At 37.0% G+C, this 21973-nt stretch overlaps 1 protein-coding gene across 3 annotated transcripts; it reads left to right on the plus strand.

Annotated features, from left to right (window-relative positions):
• The first annotated feature begins 278 nt into the window (after window positions 1–278).
• On the plus strand, window positions 279–21356 carry LOC105033273 (mitogen-activated protein kinase kinase kinase 5). 3 transcript variants are annotated; one of them, XM_073259768.1, is made up of 11 exons: window positions 279–1206; window positions 3836–4450; window positions 4531–4618; window positions 5620–5682; window positions 5782–5945; window positions 11569–11644; window positions 13906–13965; window positions 14838–14957; window positions 20287–20493; window positions 20589–20665; window positions 20759–21356. In XM_073259768.1, the coding sequence occupies exons 1-11, from the start codon at window positions 662–664 to the stop codon at window positions 20967–20969; spliced, it is 2226 nt and encodes a 741-aa protein (XP_073115869.1). In that variant the 5' UTR covers window positions 279–661; the 3' UTR covers window positions 20970–21356. The 3 variants fall into 3 exon arrangements, with proteins under 3 accessions (XP_073115869.1, XP_073115870.1, XP_073115868.1); XM_073259767.1 differs by having other exon boundaries at window positions 280–1206; window positions 3833–4450; XM_073259769.1 differs by lacking the exon at window positions 5620–5682 and having other exon boundaries at window positions 3833–4450.
• Window positions 21357–21973: the final 617 nt, after the last annotated feature.

The following is a 21973-nucleotide window of genomic DNA, read 5'->3' on the forward strand; positions in this document are numbered from 1 at the left end:
CAAAATGTATTATTCTAAAGTCTTTTATAGAAAAACGAAGAAATTCTACCAGCACGGTATGGTGGCACGGTCGGTCCTCAATGTGTTTCGTTATAACGCTGTACGTCAACGCACACGATATCCATTCAACAGAGACCGCCACGCACATGAATGCATGGCTTGGTCTGACTCGGCGGACCGGTCTCGGTAACCGATTCCGATCTCTACGACGACGCGGTACGAAAGAAACCTAGAAGCTGCTCCCATATCACAAGTACTTATTCGTTGTTGGGGGCGGTCTAAAGTCGAAGCAAGCACCCGACCGAGAGAAGCGAAGCGAGCGAGCGAGCGACCACCGCCCGCGACCGAGGGGGAAAAAACTAAAAGGAAGGCGGTCAGTTGATCTGCGGTGCAGCGGACTTGCTCTCCCGTACGCCTCCATCCGCGTCGCCGAGAACAAGCGAGAGGGAGGGAGACGGCGAGAGAGTTGCCGGATTCAGGGCTTCTTCTTCTTTTCTACTCCCAATTGCTTCCCTTTTCCCCGACGACCCTCTTCTCTTTTTAATCCCATGGGACCCCTGTCCATTCCACGCCTCGGGTTAGGGTTCTGGCCATGGCTTCTCTTACTTCCTATACGTTAGCCGTCGCCCTACCATGATCCTCTCCCTGCAGCGCCGCCGCGATGCGTTGGTGGAAGATTAGCCCCAATTCGCCCTCCTCCTCAACCTCCTCCCCTAGACGCTGCTCCTCCCCGGTCTCCCCTCATCGGAGCGCTGGCCGGGACCTGTCCTCTATCTTTAGCCGCCGGGACACGCGACATCACGACGACGACCACCACCACCGTCACCAGCAGCCCCGCCTCACCCGCCAGCGTAAGCTCCGCCACGTCAGCGACGAAGAGGTCGGCGCCCTCGCCGTCGACGGCGGTGGCGCCGTCTCCCCCCGCTCCGCCAACTCGACCCCGGTCTCCCGCTCGCCGAGCAACACCGACGGCGGGCTTGCGCATCGGTCGACCTCGTCGCCCCTGTTGCTGCCCCAGCCGCTCCCCCTGCCGGTATCGGGGCAGCTGGTGTTTGAATTTTCGCCCCCAGGCGGTCGCCCCCCGTCTTCGCCGAAAAGGGCTTCGAGCAGGGCCAACGCCGAGGAAACGAATGGCGGAGCTGCGGAGTCTTTGTTCCCTACGGAGCTGATGGGCGAGAGGAATTCGTCGGTATCTGTAGTTGGGAGGTAATTGATCATATGACCTATGTTTCCTGCTTTTCCCTTTTCACCAACAAGTGCAAAAATAGGGAGGTCTAGTGTTTATCTTGTGTTCTTTTCAAATAATTCTCTTTCGCTGATAATCAAGGAGGAAAAATCGAAATTTGATGTTTTTGTTGAAACTTGAGACAGAATATAGGATTAACGAAGAGATATATAAAACTGCACTTCATGTTAGTACTCTAATCTTTGGCACCTTCGCCTTGGATGCAAGACTGTTTTTACCTCACAAATTTTTATTTTTGCTGTTTACATGACTAGTGTAAAATGAGTTTTTTGATTGTTTCATGCTTTTCCCCTTTCGCAAAAACTTGTGTTTTTTTAACTTTATCAACTTATATTTGTTGGACTTTATTTTGGTGTTTTTCTCCATTGGAGCCATCTTCTGCTTCCTTTACTTCCTTTGTAGAGGTTTATTTGCAACTTAAACCTAATAGTATCTGCCTTAATTTTATTTTTCCCTTTTAATTTTACCTTAGTAATCGAATCTACCTATCATTCTAGAGATCTCTCAAAACCTTATAAGAAAAACTAAATATGCGTATATGAGCGGAGCTTAATAGGCTTTGTTTCAACAAAAACAAAAAAAAAAAGGGGGCGGGGGGGGGAGACAGAAGAAACACAAAGTTGTCAATAAGCCAACTTCTTCCACATTAGATCAGTTTAAGAAATATTAATAGAACAAGGTCCACCAAGAAACCGGTGGTTGCCATAGTTATCATGAATTTATGGAATAATCCAACAACTGTAAGATAGTGCAAGACTCGTCTTTGAATATTAGTTCATTTGGGAATAAATACTGAATGAGTGAAAGGAGGTTATTTCCTTCTTTTGTTTGTAAAATGGTTTATTGAGATTATATGATCTCTTGGCCCCAAAACCCCACCTCAAAGTAATTATGGAATTTTACATGTAACAGCTCCTTTGTGGATAACATAGACTTTGATGGTGTCAAGGATTGTAGTACACATTCTCTCCCAATGTTGCTCTTATCTGCACAATCTCTTTTGTTCCATTTGGGCGATACTGACCAGATAGTGGTCGAATACAATATTCATGCAGTAGTTCTCTTTTTTCTTATTGGTTTGAATTCGCAGATTAGAGTTTGTGAACTTGGCATTATGTGAATTTCCAAGTATTAGACAGTGGTCTGATAGATGGAACATGACATTACATGAACTTCAAGTTGACTGGTCTCAAGTTCTTAACAATGTGGTAGAAAGGGGAGTGTAATGCAACCTTGAACAATAGTCCATAGAAAGGGAAATTTTGTAGGGTGTTGGTTATATATATATATATATATATATATATATATATATATATATAAGTTTTCGCAATTGAGTGTTGTTGCTAGTCACATACTTTAGGAAGTTGAATAAAGCTCCTCTGATGCTACAAAGGCTTTTTAAAAAATCTGCAAAGCTATCTGCATGAGCTTGAAGTACATGCCCAGTTGATTCTTCATCCTGCTTATTTAACTACCTGTACTATTTTGCTATCAAGGGTGTATGTGATCATACATTGAATCAAAAAGTTAATCCTAGATTGTGAAACAGTCTAGCTAAAATCTTGACCTTTTAATATCATCCATCTATTGTGGATGAACTTCTGCAGAGAGTGTATTTTACCTATTATCTGAAAGAATGGCGACAGACAAATCTATAAATGAATATTTAGACATCCACCTGCAAAAACTTCAGTACATGCTTTTAGGAAGGCAAATAAAATTTTGCCTGACGTTATGAAGATTGGGCATTATGAACATAAATGGGTGGAAATACCAAAGATGTTTGGAGACACTACAGAGAGCTGTTATGAATCAAGAGTTTGAGAATGTGATGTGAAAGGGATGCAATGCCTTTGTGTGTAAACTTGTCGTGTAGTAGCCTTTTTCAGAATATTCTTGTCACTGATGTTACTGCAGTTTCGCAATGTATGGGCTGCATTTTAGTTCCGTTGCATGATGTAATTGGAACTTTGATGCTGCAAGTGGGAAATTTTTGCCTGTATACAGCAAAAATTGCAAGGAAACTTTGCAATACTTTTTGGTCCCAAATTATTCATTTGAGCTCAGTTGTGTTGATGTCCTAACTTGTGTTTTTTTGGTGATTAAGCAACACATCAACTGTTACTGTGTTTCTTGCTGTAGGGCAACTGTTGTTACATGTTTATGCTGTCTCTTTGATTTTCATTTTCTTTTCTTTTCTCTTTTTCAATGTTTCTTTATCTGTGCTTTTCATTTGGTGTTTCATGTTTGCACATGTGGTATATGCAATCTTGCAAGCAGTTGTCAGTGTTGAGTTAGTTTGATCCTTGAAAATTCTTCTGCAATTTTTCTTTCTTGCAGTGTCTGTTTATGTTGTTAATGATACTTTTGGTATTTGATAAGTAGTTTGTAATTTGAATTTAATAACTGGAGATATCTGGAGTGCATTTAGTAAAACATATGTGGTTATCACAGGTTAGCCATATTGTCTTTAATGATTTTCAGATAATAATTAAGATGAGCATTGTTGGTTAAGCTAAAGATATGATAAATTAATAAATTAATAAGTGAAAATAGTGTTGATGTATCCTTCCTTATTCATTGCAGCAGGTTGGCCAACCATACCAGTCACAAAAGTCTGGAGCACACTGATTATGCTTTTAACCAGCATAGGAAAGTGTTCCAAAATCCAAATTCTTTTGACACTGGGAAATTTAGGGTAAATATACCTGCTAAAAGTGCTCCAACCAGTGGTTTTTCAAGTCCTGTACGTAGTCCTCGAAGATTGAGTAATGTGGACATTTCCACTTCTGGCATTGTCCCTCAAGGTTCTCAACATTGGTCATCTCCAGAGATCCCTTCTAAAGATATGATGACAATTTTTTCACCCCAAGCTTCACCTGAGAAAATTATCAGCAGTCCTGAACGCTCACCACTTTATAGCCCAGCAAGAAAAAGTCCTGTTATACGATCAAGAAATGCTAGTGCACCTCCATCACCGCTGCATTCGAAGAAGTTCTCTGAAAATCCTGTCACTTGGCATGAAAGGAGTAATATTAGTGTCCACCCACTGCCTCTCCCTCCAGGAGCTCCAGCTCCTTCACAATCAAGTTTTGATCATCAGACTGCCACAAAAGCTGAGGTATTACCAATGACAGGGCAATGGCAGAAGGGCAAACTTATCGGAAGTGGTACATTTGGGAATGTGTATGAAGCCACCAACAGGTATGTAATACAGTCTTTGATGAGTTGTAGGCTCTCTTTTCTGCTGTTTTTAAAACAAACAATGTGGTCTTCTTGAACAGGCACACTGGAGCTTTATGTGCAATGAAAGAAGTCAATATAATTCCCGATGACTCCAAGTCCGCTGAATCTTTAAAACAGCTGGAGCAGGTCTGATCTTCATATCATCCTATTTATATTCTGTAAGGAATGCATTTGTTTTCTCGTGTGGGGTAAAAAGCATGCTCTTGTCAACTGAGGACATTGTCTGTTGACATTGACTATAAGATCATAATTCTTTAGTATTTTTGAGTAGGAATTGCATGAAACTCTGAAGATAAAAAGGTTAAAGAGGGGGGGGGCGCGGGGGGGGGGGGGGGGTGAACAACGGATTGAAATTCTAATTGAAGATATTTTTTTCCTCTATTTTTCACTTCGCTTGTCTTTTTAGACTTTCCCTTTTTGCACTGGTTTTCATGAACTATGTTAGTTGACCATCTGTGCATACTTTCATGCATGTGATCACTCCAGCACATATTCATAAACTTATGTGATGTGAGCCATGTGCTTGATTGTTGGTGGATATGTTATTCTCTTCAACATTCTTATCTTGTAGCTATGTTGATTTTGTTTTAGGTTGCTGTGTCACCCATGTGATTTCTTTATTAGTTCACTTTATATGAATTGTCATCTTTCCCTTGCTTATACTGTTTTTTTTTTTTGGGGGGGGGGGGGTGGTGAACAACGGATTGAAATTCTAATTGAAGATATTTTTTTCCTCTATTTTTAACTTCGCTTGTCTTTTTAGACTTTCCCTTTTTGCACTGGTTTTCATGAACTATGTTAGTTGACCTTCTGTGCATACTTTCATGCATGTGATCACTCCAGCACATATTCATAAACTTATGTGATGTGAGTCATGTGCTTGATTGTTGGTGGATATGTTATTCTCTTCAACATTCTTATCTTGTAGCTATGTTGATTTTGTTTTAGGTTGCTGTGTCACCCATGTGATTTCTTTATTAGTTCACTTTATATGAATTGTCATCTTTCCCTTGCTTATACTGTTTTGAGTATACAAGTTCAATCTTGTCCAGCATCCTTTTTAGTGATTTCACTAATCTGGTGTCGGTTTACAAACCACTGATTGGTCTTAGTTTTCTGTTTTGCAGGAAATAAAATTTCTGAGTCAATTTAAGCACCCAAATATTGTGCAGTATTATGGGAGTGAAATTGTGTGTTTTTTTATTTTTATTTTTTTCCCAGATGTATGCAAAGCTCTGTTGATTATTATGAAATGAAGAATAATAGATGCACTTTTTACATATATGCAGATTGAGGATCGGTTTTACATATACTTAGAATATGTTCATCCTGGTTCAATCAATAAGTATGTCCGTCAGCATTGTGGAGCTATGACTGAGTCGGTGGTTCGCAATTTCACTCGTCATATTCTTAAAGGGTTGGCTTACTTGCATAGTAAAAAGATAATGCACAGGTTTTTATCTCCATTAGAAATTCAAGTTATGCTTTTATCAGTTTGCATCATTAAATATATCCTCCTATTCACATTGGGTAGTGTAAGCAATTAAATGAGAGCATCTTGAATGTTTTGCAGCATATATCTCTTTCTCTGCAGTGTTCTTTCCATTTTACGATTATCTGCAGAACTTTATATTATTTGTTGTAGGGGACTGCTTGATTTTCTAGAGTACTCTTGTAGTGCTTGCTTTAATGAATTATTATACGAGGAATACTAATAAGCTGTATGTGCCCTTGGCATTTATCTGCAGTGAAAGATATTTTATATTTCATCTGTCAAACACAGCATTTTAGGTTAGTTGTGTTGTATTATATTCTATCAACAGGCCAAATCAGGAAGTAGTGAACTCTTGATATGACAATTTGAACTTGGAAAAATTTATAAGGAATCATGAGATATATTCCCTCACATCTTGGTGACAGGTTTTGATGGAAAAACTAGCATGCAAATATTGACAAGGGAAACATTGAATTTCATTCCACTATGTCTTTTGGGCATGGTATTTGGAGTTACGTTGGCTGAGGTCTCTGTAGATTGCATATTGACCTTGTTGCTGGTCATTTAAGAACTAACTGCAGCTGTTATTCATATTTTCATTGTGAATTCTGAAATTTATAAGTATTTTGATGGGTTCATGCAACTAGTTCACTTCATTGCTTTCTTATGAACCATTTTGACTTAAGTTGTCTATTTATCAACATATGAGATGTCACCAAAAAATATATGAAATCCCTTATTTTCCTTATATTGTTGTTCTTTTTGTTGCTTTGGCCTTTAGATCATGGGTTAAAGTTCCATTTGAAGCTTTAAAGCCAAAACATTTCGACTTCAACTAGAGCAAATTTAAAAGGGGCGGATTTTGAAGTTTTGGCTGAAACTAATGTCCTATTTGGCATCACTTCTAGTTTCCAAGTTCCTTTTTTTTTTTGGCGCCAAAAACACAATCTGAGGCAGAAATGGTGTTTGGCATCTGGTTTCTTTTTTCAGTTTTTTGAAAACTTCATCAGTTTCTAGAAATTGTGGGCAATAGAAAAAAAATCTGGTTTTTGAAGTTTTTGAAAACCAAACCCATTCATGATCACCACTACCACCACCTCAGTTGCTATTGCCACCGCGACCCCCTTCGTTGGCCACCACCCATTGCCACTAATTGTTGACCACTGTTAACCACTGTCGCGACCCATCGGCCAACATCAATTATCGGTCATCATTGCCATTAGTTATTGGCTATTGCCACCGCCATCATCACTATCTTCACCACTACTATCTATATTGCCATCGTAAAACACAACTAAAGTAAATACTAACAAGTTTGGATTTTTGGTTTTGAGAAAAGAAATAGAAACATGTTTTAGCGTTCTAAGAAACTGAAAACTGGAAGTGATGTTAAACACTACCTAACTTATAGGGCCAAGTTTATCGTGAGTGATATTTGTCATTTTTGTTGTTTCTTTATTTCTTTCTATTGTGAACACACATTTGTTTATATTCCACTTAGATTTTGCTAGTTTGAGAAGATTTAGAAGTGTTGCATCCAAGGCCCGCAATCTCGATATCGGTACCTTACTGGTTCAGTATGGCTGGTATGGTATATTATGCGTCTTATAATGAAATAGCTCTCTAACTATTTTTCTTAATTTTTATCTCGGTTTCTTTCAAAATAGGTCGGCACGCTTAGGTATGGATTAGTATGCACCTGGATACACCTCAGTACAGGACAGTACACCACGGTACGGGCCTATATGGCTCGATACTGACTCAAAGTTGAGTTTGCACCGATTTCCTTCTAATATGGTGTGGTAAGCTTGTACCAAGTAGTATGGGAAGGTATGGCAAACCATGGTTCCATCGTTACGTTCTGAAGGGATTTAGAGGAAAATTAGGTTTTGACATTCGCTATTTCTAGTTTTTGCCCCTAAGATTGTGTCAAATTATAAAATGACAAATTAGACTCTAACATTGTACTTTAACATTTAATATATACTCTAACATTGTACTTTAACATTTAATATATATATATATATATATATATATATATATATATATATATATATATATATATTTGTGTGACCATCTTAGTGCGAAATTCACAAAACAATATATCCATCAATTTGGAATAAGGCAATGAACTCTAAAAAGATGTTTAATGTATTTACTTGTCTTAATTGGTTTTCTTTGTTGTCTAATTTATTTCCGTATTCTAGATATTTTTAATAAACTTGGAAAGCCACAGATTTTTTAGCATTGCTGAAAGCCAAAATTAATATGGCTCTCTACAGAAACCGAGATTGATTTTCCAACTTGTTTTGGTGTTTTTTTTTTTTTTTGATAAAGATTACTTTGGAGTTTGATTTAAAAGGAAGTAGTGTTTAAATGTCCTAATATAGGTACAAAATGGATTTTTTTTTTTGTGGTCATTAGGGTGGTGCTTCGAAGTTGATTGAGATGGTATAGGCATGTATAATGAAGCTCTAAGATTCTAAGGGGCGATAAAGAGAGTTACTTTAATTTGTGGTGAAAAATGAAAAAGGAGGGGAAGACCTAAGGTAACATGGATGGATATTGTGACTTGTGAGAAAGCTATTGGAAAGCTTGAAATAACACTAGAAGTGGTCCTAAATAGGAATGCTTGATGAATGAGGATACAAAAAGCTAACTTAAATAGTTAGGATCACGTTGGATTAAGGTTTACCGTCTCGATATCAGATCCCATATCGGCCTAGAAGTGATCCTAAATAGGAATGCTTGATGAATGAGGATACAAAAAGCTAAACTTAAATAGTTAGGATCATGTTGGATTAAGGTTTACCGTCTCGATATCGGATCCTATATTGGCACCATCTTATTATAGTATTGGTATGCGGTTTGGTATGGTATAGCTAGACTATTGAGTGTCAATCCGATATGATACAGTATACTGGTTTGGTACCGTGGTATATACCGACTGGTATGGTAGACCTTAGGTTGGATGGTTATGGTAATGGTTACAGGATTGTGTTTCGAGATAGTTTTGCATCATCTAAAATAAGGTTCAACAGGAATTATAGGTTTGTAATTTTGGATATCTTTGGTTCAAGAAGTTTTGAAATTGCATTATTTCGAAGACAGATTAAGTCTAGCAACTGAGGTAAACTACTCGTGATTAGGATCTTGTCTTCTTTCTAGCCTATCTTATTACTGCTGTATTTGTGCTGATGTAATTTCTGAGAGCAATTTCAAAACCCTAAGAGGGGTGTGAGTCTTGTTTTTTTTTAATAATAGTAGTCATTGAAAGTGAAATTTTTCTGGAAATTACTGTGATGCATAGATTTGATATGTTATAAATGGCTTATGTCACTTGAATTATTGATCAGTATGCTATTCAGTATAGAAGGTCAAATGAAATTTCCAAATCTGATTGTCTTTCTGAATTGGAGAATCAAATTCAAGGTTGTTCTTAGATTGTTGATCTTGTTTATCATTGTGACCTGCACCAAGGAATGGTAACAAACTAGGCTTGGATCGAATTATCCAAAGGTTATTTTGTCACTCCTGCTAGCCTGAGTTGCTTAAGTCTGACTTTTACCCAACTTGACTTCAAATGAATGTTAGATAATGTTCAGATGCGGCGCTATGATTAGGCTTGACACTGGATCAAATCAATCCGAAGTATATAATCTGATCCCCAGCTGATTCTGTAAAGAGAGGAGAATTATTGGTAGGAAAGGAGAGGCAAAACTTCATCCTACTGAGATCGATTGATTTCCAAGAATAAAAAAAGGCCCAGGGAATAAAGAAATTATCTGCAAAACAATTCCAGAAGAAGAAATTATTTGAATCTAGAAACAGGTTGGATCCAGTCATGTGAATTCAAATATTCCAGATGTGTATGTTTAGACAATTCTGATTCTTACTATAAGACTCTAAAACCAGGGCAAAATAAGGTTTCATGTGGTTCCATAAATCTGGGCAAGTTCTTACTGTAGGGTTTAGTTTTGGGTCAAAACCTGTCAATTCTGTGTTGACTAGTTGAAAACAAACCATATTTGTATCTTTTTAGTCCTTGTTTGTAGCATCGCATAATGCTTAGGCTAAAATTCAGTTGAAAGGAGTCATGTCTGGGCAGGAATTTGCTTGTCATGTTCCTTCACTGCTCTTTCCTGGATTCATTTGATTCCTCTTTGCCGACAAAAGCCCATACTTGATAAAATTTGTTATTTCGAGCACGGGTTTTTCTGGTCAAAACATATCTTGTATTTATCACAAGTTATTTTCTTTGGTTAATAATATTTGTAACTTTGCCAATATTCACAGGTTCCTCAATTTTCTTTTCTCCTCCCGAATAGCAATAGAATATTTTCAGACCCAGATGGTATTTTCTTGGTTTGAAGTGGTATTGCCTTTTTTTAATGGATGGTGTTCTCAGTATCCTTTTCTTCAAGAAGGGAAGGAATAGGGGGGGATACAGTTCTGGGCAAGATGTTGCCCCTGCCAATGAAATCCAATCTGCAGGCACCCGCCTATCGACCAATTTAAACATGGCTTTGATTTCAACATATAATGTTGTTTGAAATTGGGTCTTGATCGGGATCAGATCAAGCAGAAAACCATGATTATGAGCTCTTGTTTGAGTCAAACCTGGATGCTTACCATCCGTACAGGAGAGAGCATCCATAATGAGTAGTTACAGGGGGGTGGCTCGTCAAAGCTTGTTGTAGAGGGGGTTGTGAGTTCAGTTTCCTTAGGGTTTTACCATTAGGTTCAGACAGTGGTAGCTTGAGGGATCATGTTAGGCGCCCTAGCAGGTCGATGCATCCTGATAGTGGGTGGGCACATTCACATTCAGCTCCTTGACAAAATTATGAATCTCTTGCAACTTCTGCAACCTTAGGTTGGACTTTAAGATCAAGCAAGTTGTCAAAAACTTCAGCTCTTAGTTCCATGTGTTTTCATGATGGTGGTTTGTGTGCTGGAATATGTCGACTGAAATATGAAAAAATTGTGTATTGATTAGGGAACTATCGATAATCGATTCAGTGCCTCTGCATCTCTTCATTTCTGATAAGTTCATGTGTTATTCTGCACTTATTTGGAGGGTTTTCTGCTGAGTATGGCCTCCTTTTGTGTGTGCATGGTGATTTTTGTCCAGTGTGCAATATTGTTGGATTCGAGCATCTTACAATGTGCACATGTTTTTCCATGGTTATTGTCATAATTGCCTGAGATCATGCAATAATTGCCCTTGTGAACATGGCTAATTATAATTGATTTTGATTTCTTCCAAGTAGACCTGCAAATATATATATATATATATATATATATATATATATATATATATATATATATATATATATATATATATATATATATATATATATATATATATTTGGTGCTTTGTTACTATTTGTTCTTTCATGAATTTATCTACATATTTTTATCAATCCCCATCTTTTGCTTGTTTGATATGATGATGCTTATCCATTCAAATCATAAAAATTCTTCTCTACAATTATATTTGCTAAAAAGTTGGAGCTTTTATAATAATTGTTTAATTTAGAGGTGAATCCTGGCATGGTAAATTAGTGACTGACTCTTGCAGGGATATCAAAGGTGCAAATTTGCTTGTAGATGTGAATGGTGTTGTGAAGCTTGCTGATTTTGGGATGGCAAAACATGTGAGTGTGACTATTTGATTTTAAAAAGGCACAATTATACTTGTATGTCATGAACTCTCTCTCTCTCTTCATGGACTGGTACAATCTGATATTGCAAACTATGCTCTCTCTCAAAAATGAAAAAATCATTTAAACATAAGAGGAAAGATTATGGTGATTGTATGATGTGCTTGTGCATGTCCAATCATGGAATTATGCATGTGTGTGGGTGCTTTTGTGGACAACGTCAATGTTTTGAGGGAATGTAGATGGGTTGCCAGTGGCTGCCCGGTGCGTAGGTGCTAGTTGGGGTCCTAGAGGTCAAGGCCCAGACAAGATAGTTGTAGTCCAGAGCATAAGGCAAGTGGCGAGGCATCCCTACCTTTTAGCGGCTGCCTAGGCGGCCATGTGGGCTGTTCTTTAGGACACTGCTGAAACTTCATTTGTATTGTCATTGATTCAATGGTATTCAAGGTCTTAAAATTAGTCAAATTTTTTATTGTGAAGACAGGTGAGATAAATTTGGTGACAAAGTGAGAAAAATGTAAGCTAGTATTATTTCCTTATCCGAAGGTTTATTAGTTGCAAGAAAATGAATTTCTGTGTATTTATCAATTTGTTTAAGCTTTTTGATGGTTGAAGCATAATTAATTAACGGTGTTGGAATTTATGCATTTGGTTGCATTTCTTGATTATGTTTGTAAATATGCGAAGGCATTCTCTGATTCAAAGATCCTTCAAGGGTTTTGTGAAAAATGCTTTCCTTTAAGCAGAATTTTTTAATCAGTAAGAAAACTATCCATCAGTTAAAATTCATGTGGGTGTTACCTTTTATTGGTCAAAAAAAGCAAAGGATGATAATTTCGAGGACAATTCAAAGGTTATGTGCAATAGCCCACTTGTTCCGTGGACGAAAGTCCTTTGGCAAGGATGCTGGCTTTATAGTTGTTTGCATGGCCTAGATTTAATTCTGAACTTCTACCAATGACCTTTTTTGTAGATAGCTTAACCTCAAATCTGAACACGAAAAGCCTGATCTGACTCTATTTTGGATTTTTAACTTTCTAGATCAAAATATGGTCAATTTGTATTTGAGAACTTTTTGGACAGCTCTCTATCTGGTGCTGACCTTTGTGAAAAGGTGCCAAATTCTTAATTAACTATTGGTATTTTAGGCAAGATAAGTGCTTGAAGTGAAACCTTGAAGATTGGTAGCAGAGAGGAAACATAAACTTTGTGGTTGTGCAATTTGAGCTAATATTATCAATGTTTTGAAACCCAGTTTAAACGCTGACCCCTTTTGGTGTTCGTTCATGATTCATGAGCTCAATAACGGGTCACACATTGGTGGACTCATCGACCAATAACATCATAATGAAATAAAACAAATAAATATTTAAATAGTAACAAATTTTAAACTTTGAAAATGTAAATAAACATGGACTAAAGTCATAACAGTTGTTTTATAGGGCAATCACTAGCTATAGGGCTGAAAACGGATCGGATACTAGTATATCCATATCCATATTTGTTTTCTTTAACGAATACAAATACAGATGCTAGTCGGATATAAAAATTTATATCCATATTTGTTTTAAACGGATATGAATACAAATTGGACATCAGAATTATGGATATAAATACAGATATAAGTCGGTTAAACTTTATGACTACAAAATCAAAGATATTACTAAGTGGATGATAAAATCAAGTTAATAGCATATTGATATGGTCATTTATTTTCCTTACAAATTCATCATTGCTATATAAAATTGAATAGGATTATAAATGGAATCGGATATCGGATATAGATTGGATAGTTGTCTATTCATATTTATATTTGTTTTTCTTTAACGATTATGGATATTGATACGGATATTAGTTGGATGTTCAAATTTCTATCCATATCTAGATAGATTTGGATACGAGAACGGATCCAAAAAGATATTATCCAATCCACTTTCGCCCCTAACTAGATAGGTTGGCAAAAATTTCAAACACACATGGACATTCCTCCCATATGACATGACATTTTTGTTGAGCTGACTATATGGATTTGCAAGATTTGTGTTTGTTTGTGTCTGAGTACATTATGGTTTGGAGTTCCTTTTGCTTTTTCTTTTGCTCCCTATATTCTTTATCTAAATCTTTATAATTGTACTTAAGAAGCATATGCTCCCGCTTTGATCATGTATTTAATTTTCTGCATTTTTCATTGGCACTTTTGTTTAAGAATGCTATTATGTTCAGCACTTTGTTGATTCACTTTTATTATTGATCAGTGGAGTGGTGCAACAGCAGTACTTTCGCTTAAGGGAACACCATATTGGATGGCTCCAGAGGTACTTCTTAGTCATTACTAGTTTAGTATAATCTTCTATTGGTAGTGATTACTGTGACAAGAAAAGCATCGGGTTTCTATTTTTGAAGAATCCTTATGTTATTTACTTTACTGCAATACATTGATTTACGTTATTTTAGTACAGTTCGCTGTTAATAATGCATATCTTCTTCTTTATTATTTAACAAGCTATATGACTTGAATAATAGAACATATTTCTATGGACTCATTAAGCTTTCTCATCATATTAGGCATATTTTAATCTAGAAATTATAACATGAAAACTTATCTCAAAAGACCTTTTTATTGAAAGGGCTTTTAGACCAATGCTTAGTTTTGGAGTGATTTAGTAGTTCAGATAAACTCAAGACAAGGTGGGTAAAGAACTGTATTGTTTATGGGCATGTGTCACCTGGAAGAGATGTTGAGGTTTTTGCTTAATGATTAAGAAAGATGAGGGAAATCTTAATTACCATGGATGGAGGTTGTATTGAAGTTTCTTTTTTTTTTTTTTTTTTGCAGAAGCCAACAGTGGCATCCACTTAACCTCTTATAGAGTTTAGATTCTAAATTCAATAAAATGAAGCCTAAAATAGTTTCTACAAAGTTTTTTTTGGTATTTCTTGTATCACATTATCTCTGCTCTGCAAGTTTTCTTCTCCTCCTCCTCCTTTTTTTCTTTTGCTAGTTCCTATATTTCTTTCTTTTGTCTCAATTAATGGGTTTGTTGTAACTTGTGTGGAGTTTTGTGGTTAAAACCTTGACCTCTTCTTTTATTCCTCTTAATATTTCAAGTTGAAGGTGCTGGTTCCTCCCTTTATTGAAACATTCTCTATATTCTAGAATAATCACTCAATCTTTCATCTATTGCAGGTGGTGCAGGCTACGATGAATAAAGATATGGGTTATAATCTTTCCGTTGACATATGGAGTTTGGGTTGTACAATTATTGAGATGTATACAGGGAAACATCCTTGGAGTGGTTTTGAAGGGGTAAGTCCTTTGGTGGTGTTAGCTGCTAGTTATAAAAAGTAATGTATTTTGTGTGCTTTGAGTTGCAAATATTATTCAGGTTACCCACTTAGTATGTGTGTATGACTGTACACAATACAGTTCTATGTATATGTGAGTAGACACAAGTATACACACAGAAAGGTACTATAAGTTTCTATACTCTGGCAAATGTTTAGTATTGGATATGAGCCTCTTGTAATATTACAGTGCAACATTCTTCGTTGAACAAGTTTGAATTCATGATCATCTCTTGATTAACTGAGTGTAAATGCATGACGAATTTTACCTTCTTATTTAGCATAACTTTAGTATCTTATCATTGAGCATCATGGAGTTGCTTGCACCAATGTTTTAAAACCTGGACCAGTGATTGAACCAGAACAATGACAGGGTTATGGGTCACTGATTCAACTATGGGGTAAACCTGAAACAATTATGTCAACATTATTACATAATAAACATTTTTAGTATTCTTAGTTGTAAATAAAAATAAGTTAAATTTGTAATTGTATAGAAATATCTTAAAATAAAATTGTTTTAAACACTTCCTCCAGCAGTTTTAGATGATTATAGGTGTTTACAGATAAACATATGCATATTATGGTCAATGGATTAATAAATAAATATTTAAATATGCATAAGAATGAGAAAAATATTAAATATAATTTTCTTACAAACCCAAAAGAGTCCAGTATGCAAACAACAGACTACAGAACATGATTCCTGAATAGGAAAATAAAAGGAATTGATTTAAGAACTCATGTTAAGTTATTTCAAAGAAAATTTAATGATAAATTGATAAACCATAAACCATATCAATAATTAAAATTTACATAATTAAGGTTGGGAGTGGAGCGAGTCATCAAGCAAGAGACTCCAGAACCCAGAGTAGTTAATTGTGGAAGAGGGCTTTTTTCTTTTTTTTTTTTTTTTGTTGTGGGGGGGGGGTGCGGGAGTGGGGATTGGAGAGAGCACCTGTATTAGACCATCATTTGCCATCATGTCCAGGGATTGAGACCAAGACCTTGATGATTGGCTGTAGAGCAAGAATGTTTGAGGTGGAATGGAACTGTGGAAGAGAGAAACTAAAAGAAAGGGGCGTACTTGGCCTTCGAGGTGACTATCGACCATGTGTTGTTTGAGCACAAAGTCAAGGGGCAGGGCATTGAGCATGCAAGGAGGGAGGGAGGGAAGGAAGGAGGGTGGGGGTGGGGGGGGGAGAGACAGAGAGAGAAAGAGAATGGTTGAGGTGTAGTGGAACAGAAGGAAACCAAAATGAAAGAGGTGTACCTAACCTTGGAGGTGACCATCTGCCATGTGTTGTTGGAGCACAAGGTCCAAGGGGCAATGCATTGAGCATGCGAAGGGAAGAGGAGGAGGAGGGGATGGGGAGGTGAACTAGTCGCAGAGTTGCAGCTCACAATAGGAGATTGTAAGTGGACACCATGAATCTTGAAGGAAGAGGGGGTTGGGGGTGGAGGTGAACTAGTCGCAGAGTTGCAGCTCACAATAGGAGATTGTAAGTGGACACCATGAATCTTGAAGGAAGAGGAAGAGGAGAATCAGGATTGAGCCCTAATATCAAAATCTCTTTAATCCATATTGTTCTCAAACGGGAATGGTTCGAACTAATTGCCGGTTTAGCGAGTGTTTTAAATGGTTTAGTGAAAAAAGACCAGTTATACTTTAAAACAGTTTACAGGGGTTGGACCTTAGACCTAGTTGGTCAATGGTTCGGCCAGCTGGTCTGATTGGTTTTTAAAACATGGTTTGTATGAAAAGCCAATAAAATGGTGATGAAATAATATATTAAATTTTATATTTTTCATGCGAACAACAAGCTAGAGAAGTAAATAGGCATATTATATAGCAAAACGAATGAGCTATAACAGTTATGGACATGTCTCTATAAGAATCTAGCACTGCAAGGGAGTCAAAAATGCTTGGTGATTTTTGTGTTTATAGCAATAAGGAAGCTACCAGAATACCGTGTTATTGGTTGTTCCGTCTGTTGCTGTTCTAAGTGTATTGGACCTGAAGAAGTAGCCTCATCTAGTTTTGCAAGCCTGATATCTGGTCCTGGATTGATCAGTATTACTCAGTGGAATTTCATTTGATTCTTCTCTATTGGCTGCATTATGGAATATTCAGATTAAATTGTTGTCAATTCATATCTCGATTGCTTGTTCTGGTCTTGTCCCTTTTTTATTGAACTTGCTTTTGATAGAATACAGCATTTGCGACAACATACGCCTTTATGCAATGATTACCGTATTCATTGCATGGCACCGGGAAAAACATTGGTTTTGTTTTATCATTATAATAAGAACCTCCTGCAATCCTATGTGCTTCCTAGAGGATTTCTGTACATGGATCTTTCATCTGAACTTTGAAGTCTTCGAGTCTGTTTGTTATTGTGCCTATCTCAATCATTCCTAAAAGAATGGCTCAATCTCATTTCATCACATCAACTTTATGCAAAAAATGGTTATGATTTTTTGGAATCTTTAATTAAAATAATTGTATGAATGTTAACATTTTGACCTTTCTTTTGTGGGGGGGGGGGGGTTGTGTGGAATAGTACATAGAGGTTGTCGTTAGGTATATTTCTTTGAAACAAGGTGAGGATGACATGTGCTGGACAGTTTTGGCTTTTTTTAATGTTTTGAGGTGTCAAGTTCAGATATCATTATTACTGCTAAATAAACTGTTGGTGGTGTATGGTCTCTTCAGTAATCCCATCGATGGTTCCAAATTTTCTGAGTAAAACTTCTCCATTTATTCCCTTTTGTTTTTGTTAGAAAGCTATCATCTGATTTTTTTTTTCAGTGGGAACATGATTTATGGAATTGGAATTTTATGAGACATTCACTTAATTAGTTCTCAAATCCCTCTTTTCTACATTTAATTATTTGTTGAATTTTTAAATATTAAGATGGGTCAAGCATTCTTTGTTCTGCAATAATTTTTTTCCAACTATTTATTAGATCATTGTTTTTTCCTAAATCTTTGTCAAATTAGAAACTATTCTGAATGTTGCTTTTGTTAGAAATTTTTACTTTCTTACTATGATTAGGTGCAGTTCTTGTTGACAGGTTTCGTTGAGGGCTTTGTCGATATGTTACATGCAATTTCTTCCGCGTAGTTACTTTATTGGCTTAGATGCATGAAGTCATGTTGATCAAGTGGTCGAAGCATCATAAATTAACAAATTACATAGAGAATCATGTTATTCAAGTTTTTATGTTCATTACTTTAAGCCTGACTTTCATCTGCAAAGTATCCTTTTCCGTGCAAGCCTGCTTAAGGAATACTTTTCATATGTCTAGTGTTCACCCATACTAGATATGCTCTTAGTTTTACAATTTTAATTACTCAAAGTTTTGACCCACAGCAAAGCATTCAATGGGTTGAATGACATGTTCACAGATCTCAGTTACTCTAAGAAGATCTATGACTTACCTTTCTCTTACTGAGCCGTTTTAGGTGGCTAGGACATAGTCAACTGGTGAACACATAATATGGTCAAAATTGAAGAATGTGTTCATGGCAAAGTTTGAGGTGATTTGGGCACAAGAAACTCCAAACTTAAATCTTTATTTTCTGATTTTAGCAAAGACCTTTTGTTTAAGTCCCATAGGGGAAGCAATAACATTTTCTGTGTTTGAGAATACCTGTTTTGGGGCCTATTCTGATATTCTGTTTCGAGCATTATTTTTAGTAGGGATATAACTAAAGGTTTTACTTTGGATCTAGGTTGGATTATGAAAGCTTTAGACTTTACTAGAACTGGCTTTCATAGTGCTATGAATTTTACTATTTTAGGTAAGTTCTCTTGGCTCTTTTTCTTTTGCTAGGAAAGTATAGGGAAGAAACCTTTCCTTCTAGGAGTTGTTTTGGGATGCAGTCTACAATTGTAAAAAAGGAGTTTGCTGTAATTGAATTGATTTTCTTGAAGATTAATTAAATTTTTTTTAGTAGTTCTTCTGCAAACTGTCTTTTTTTTTTCTGGTTGATTTTTGTCAACCTGGGCCTAATCTATAGCCTTTTGCAGCATGGTTGTGTTCAGCAGAAAATCGTCCAGAACATCAGATGTGAACTTTTTTTTTTTTAATTATTATTATTTTAAGGATCTTGGCTTTCTGCAGGAGGTCCAATATATTAGCACACCTCACCAATACTTAATGACAGTCTAAAAAGTTATATAATACCTTTTGTGACAAATGGGGTCTTCCGCATGAGGTTGAATTCCCACTTCACAATCTTGCTCATGCTAGCACTGGTTTGCTCATGCCAGTAGTCTTTTATCAAGCTTTTCTCCTTTAATTGATATACGGTGGATAACAATATTGAAAGCTTTTATTCTCACGGTTTGCAGTTTATGTGCCATGTTTCTTAACGTAGGAGCCCTAAATAACTGAATACTCAGTATACCCAATATTCTTTTTTATCGAAAGAATTCAAACTTCTCAAAGTTTTAAGAGCTCCAATTACTGTCACAGACACACCTACACCTGCTTCAAATTATTGGTGCGTCATGGTTGCTCCCCACAAAAAAAAGAAAAAGAAAAAGAAAAAGAGAGAGAAAGTTCCATCTGGAAAAGATTTCCTTTTCTCCTGAGATTTTAGGATTTTGGAAACCGCAGACTTCCACTGCCCTTGCAATTTCATCCTCCAGCCTTTTGCCTTGACATTTGCTGAGTTTCAGGGAAAAAGTTTGCGTGAATAAGCTGTTTGGCTGCCCAAACAGGCCCTTACTGTACTTCTTAAATACTTGGAACATCTCGAGCAAACTCCATAAATTGTGAGCTTTACCATATGCTTTTCTGACATTTCCTTCACTTATTGCCTTGGGGAAAATACTGTATTGTGCCATTACCTTCATGAATAGTGCCCTGCTCTGTGCAATGTGCTAATGATAGGCAACCCACGATACCAAAACTCTAAGATTGTTACTTGTCGTGCATGTCAAAGTATTCATGGCATATTGTGTATACATGCATTATAAAGATATAGTCAGCATCTTTGGCATGCTACTCCTTGCTGAAATACTACACTCCATCTTTACCTCCAGCCATTGAATAATTATGTTTTTTTTATTTCTCCTCGTATATTCAAAAAAAATCCATACTTTTTATTCTCTTAATTTTGCCTCGCCAAATATTGGATCAAAATTTATCCAGCGATGAATGTCTATGTTGTAAAACTAGGGGAATACTTATCAGTTATCCTCTACTTTTAATTTTTTGAGGGGCACTTAGTTTTTCCTTGTGCTATGAGTTCTTTATTCTACTTACAATGACCACAGGCTGCAGCTATGTTCAAGGTCTTGCACAAAGACCCACCTATTCCTGAAACATTGTCCTCTGAGGGCAAGGACTTTCTTCAGCTTTGCTTTCGTAGGAATCCAGTAGAAAGGCCAACCGCAAACCAGTTACTTGAACATCCTTTTATTCGGAATTCGCACCATTACAACCTTCATGGTTCCATACAGGCGTTTGCAGGAATTAATTTGGTAAGTCCCAGTTCTTACCCTTAGACTTTAGAGTACAAAATATTCGACCTTCTTAGTTCTGTATATATTAAAATTTTTCTTTCCAACTTTGACAGGATAGCAGATACAATTCAAGAGACAGAACCACATCGAAAAGCGACTCATGCGTTAATAGGAAGCAGTCATCCAAAGGGTAAGCTAGTAGCAGTGATGTTACCATTTTGAGGTTCACTGTGTTAAAACATCCAAATGTGAACTTATCTATGTATGGTTTTCTTGTACACAGCGAGGCCAACCATTCCCCTCCTGAAACTTCTGAATCAGCTGCCTCCCGCCCCTCTCCTCATTCCAACCCTGAGATTGCGCCTGGTTTGTGCCCCCACCCAAATTATTTGGGGTCAAGTCCGCCTGGCTCTACAACAAAGGTTTTGAATGGTAACTCTCACCTGTATGCATTACCCAAGCCTCATGGAAAGGAAGTTTCGAATAGCTTCTGATTTTGGCTGGCCGTATGCCTCCGGGGATCAAACGAGTGCTTTGCACGGTTTCAGGAGGCTGGCAGCCACATGACATAGGCCATTCAATTCTTTTAGGAGCTGAGTTGTACAGTTGAGTTGCATACCCCACGCCCTCTGATTTTTCTCCCCTTCTCAGTGCTAGTTCATATGACTACGACGGTACAGGAGGTTATGTATCTGTGGAATAAGCCGCGCTCAATCTGGTTACTCTTTATATACTGGATGGGGGAAGTAGGAAGCTGTATGTTGTACACTACTGTTGCATAGAAGAACTTCATCAGGGGTTGAAGTTCTATATGCAGGGACGTATGGATGACATTGATGTGCATGATATAGTTTACAGAAATGAAATTTGGTTGTAGATAATCTTTGCTCACTGAGTGTGTTCTTTGTGAAGTATTATTTCACGAATTAATACCAGGAAATTGAGGTGCTACAGTCACCAATACAAGTCAACAAATTTAATTATAGGTTTGCCCAAAGTCTTTTATATTTTGCATTGTAAGGGAATATACTTTTAGTGCACCATAAATTGCTATTTTTCAGGAAGAGGCGATTTCAGGGCTGTATTGAACCTAACATAAACAGAATTTCTGCAATATATAATGAGGAATAAGTTGCTGTTAGAATGAAACAGGTTGCTATGAGAGAATGATTCATACAAGAGAAATCAGACAGCATGTATATTTTGGAGGCCGGAGATTGCGTCAATTCTAGTGCAACGCATCAGCAGGCAGGATGGTTCTTTTTGAGTGAACTGAGAATGAGACTTCAGATATTTCTCCATCATACAGATCACCGAACCTCTCTACTGGCGTAGTTGATCCAGTAAAAGCACACTAGGTTAGTAGGACTAATGCCTTTAGTTTTCGCAACCGTTGGATGTGCTTATATTTTTATTAAAAATAATTGCTCCAGAAGGATATGTGTCTGAGAGATGGTCTTCCTTACTAAATAAGGAAGAACCTTGTATATCTGATACG

Source organism: Elaeis guineensis, chromosome 6, assembly GCF_000442705.2.
Source record: "Elaeis guineensis isolate ETL-2024a chromosome 6, EG11, whole genome shotgun sequence".
Taxonomy (NCBI): domain Eukaryota; kingdom Viridiplantae; phylum Streptophyta; class Magnoliopsida; order Arecales; family Arecaceae; genus Elaeis; species Elaeis guineensis.

What these genes read in the sequence shown, in the direction of transcription:
- LOC105033273 (XM_073259767.1), top strand. Translation starts at nt 662, where the DNA reads ATGCGTTGGTGGAAGATTAGCCCCAATTCGCCCTCCTCCTCAACCTCC. An exon ending in AGTAAAAAGATAATGCACAG is followed by an intron (nt 5,946 to 11,568) that starts GTTTTTATCTCC and finishes TGACTCTTGCAG; the next exon opens with GGATATCAAAGGTGCAAATT. An exon ending in CGTTTGCAGGAATTAATTTG is followed by an intron (nt 20,494 to 20,588) that starts GTAAGTCCCAGT and finishes CAACTTTGACAG; the next exon opens with GATAGCAGATACAATTCAAG.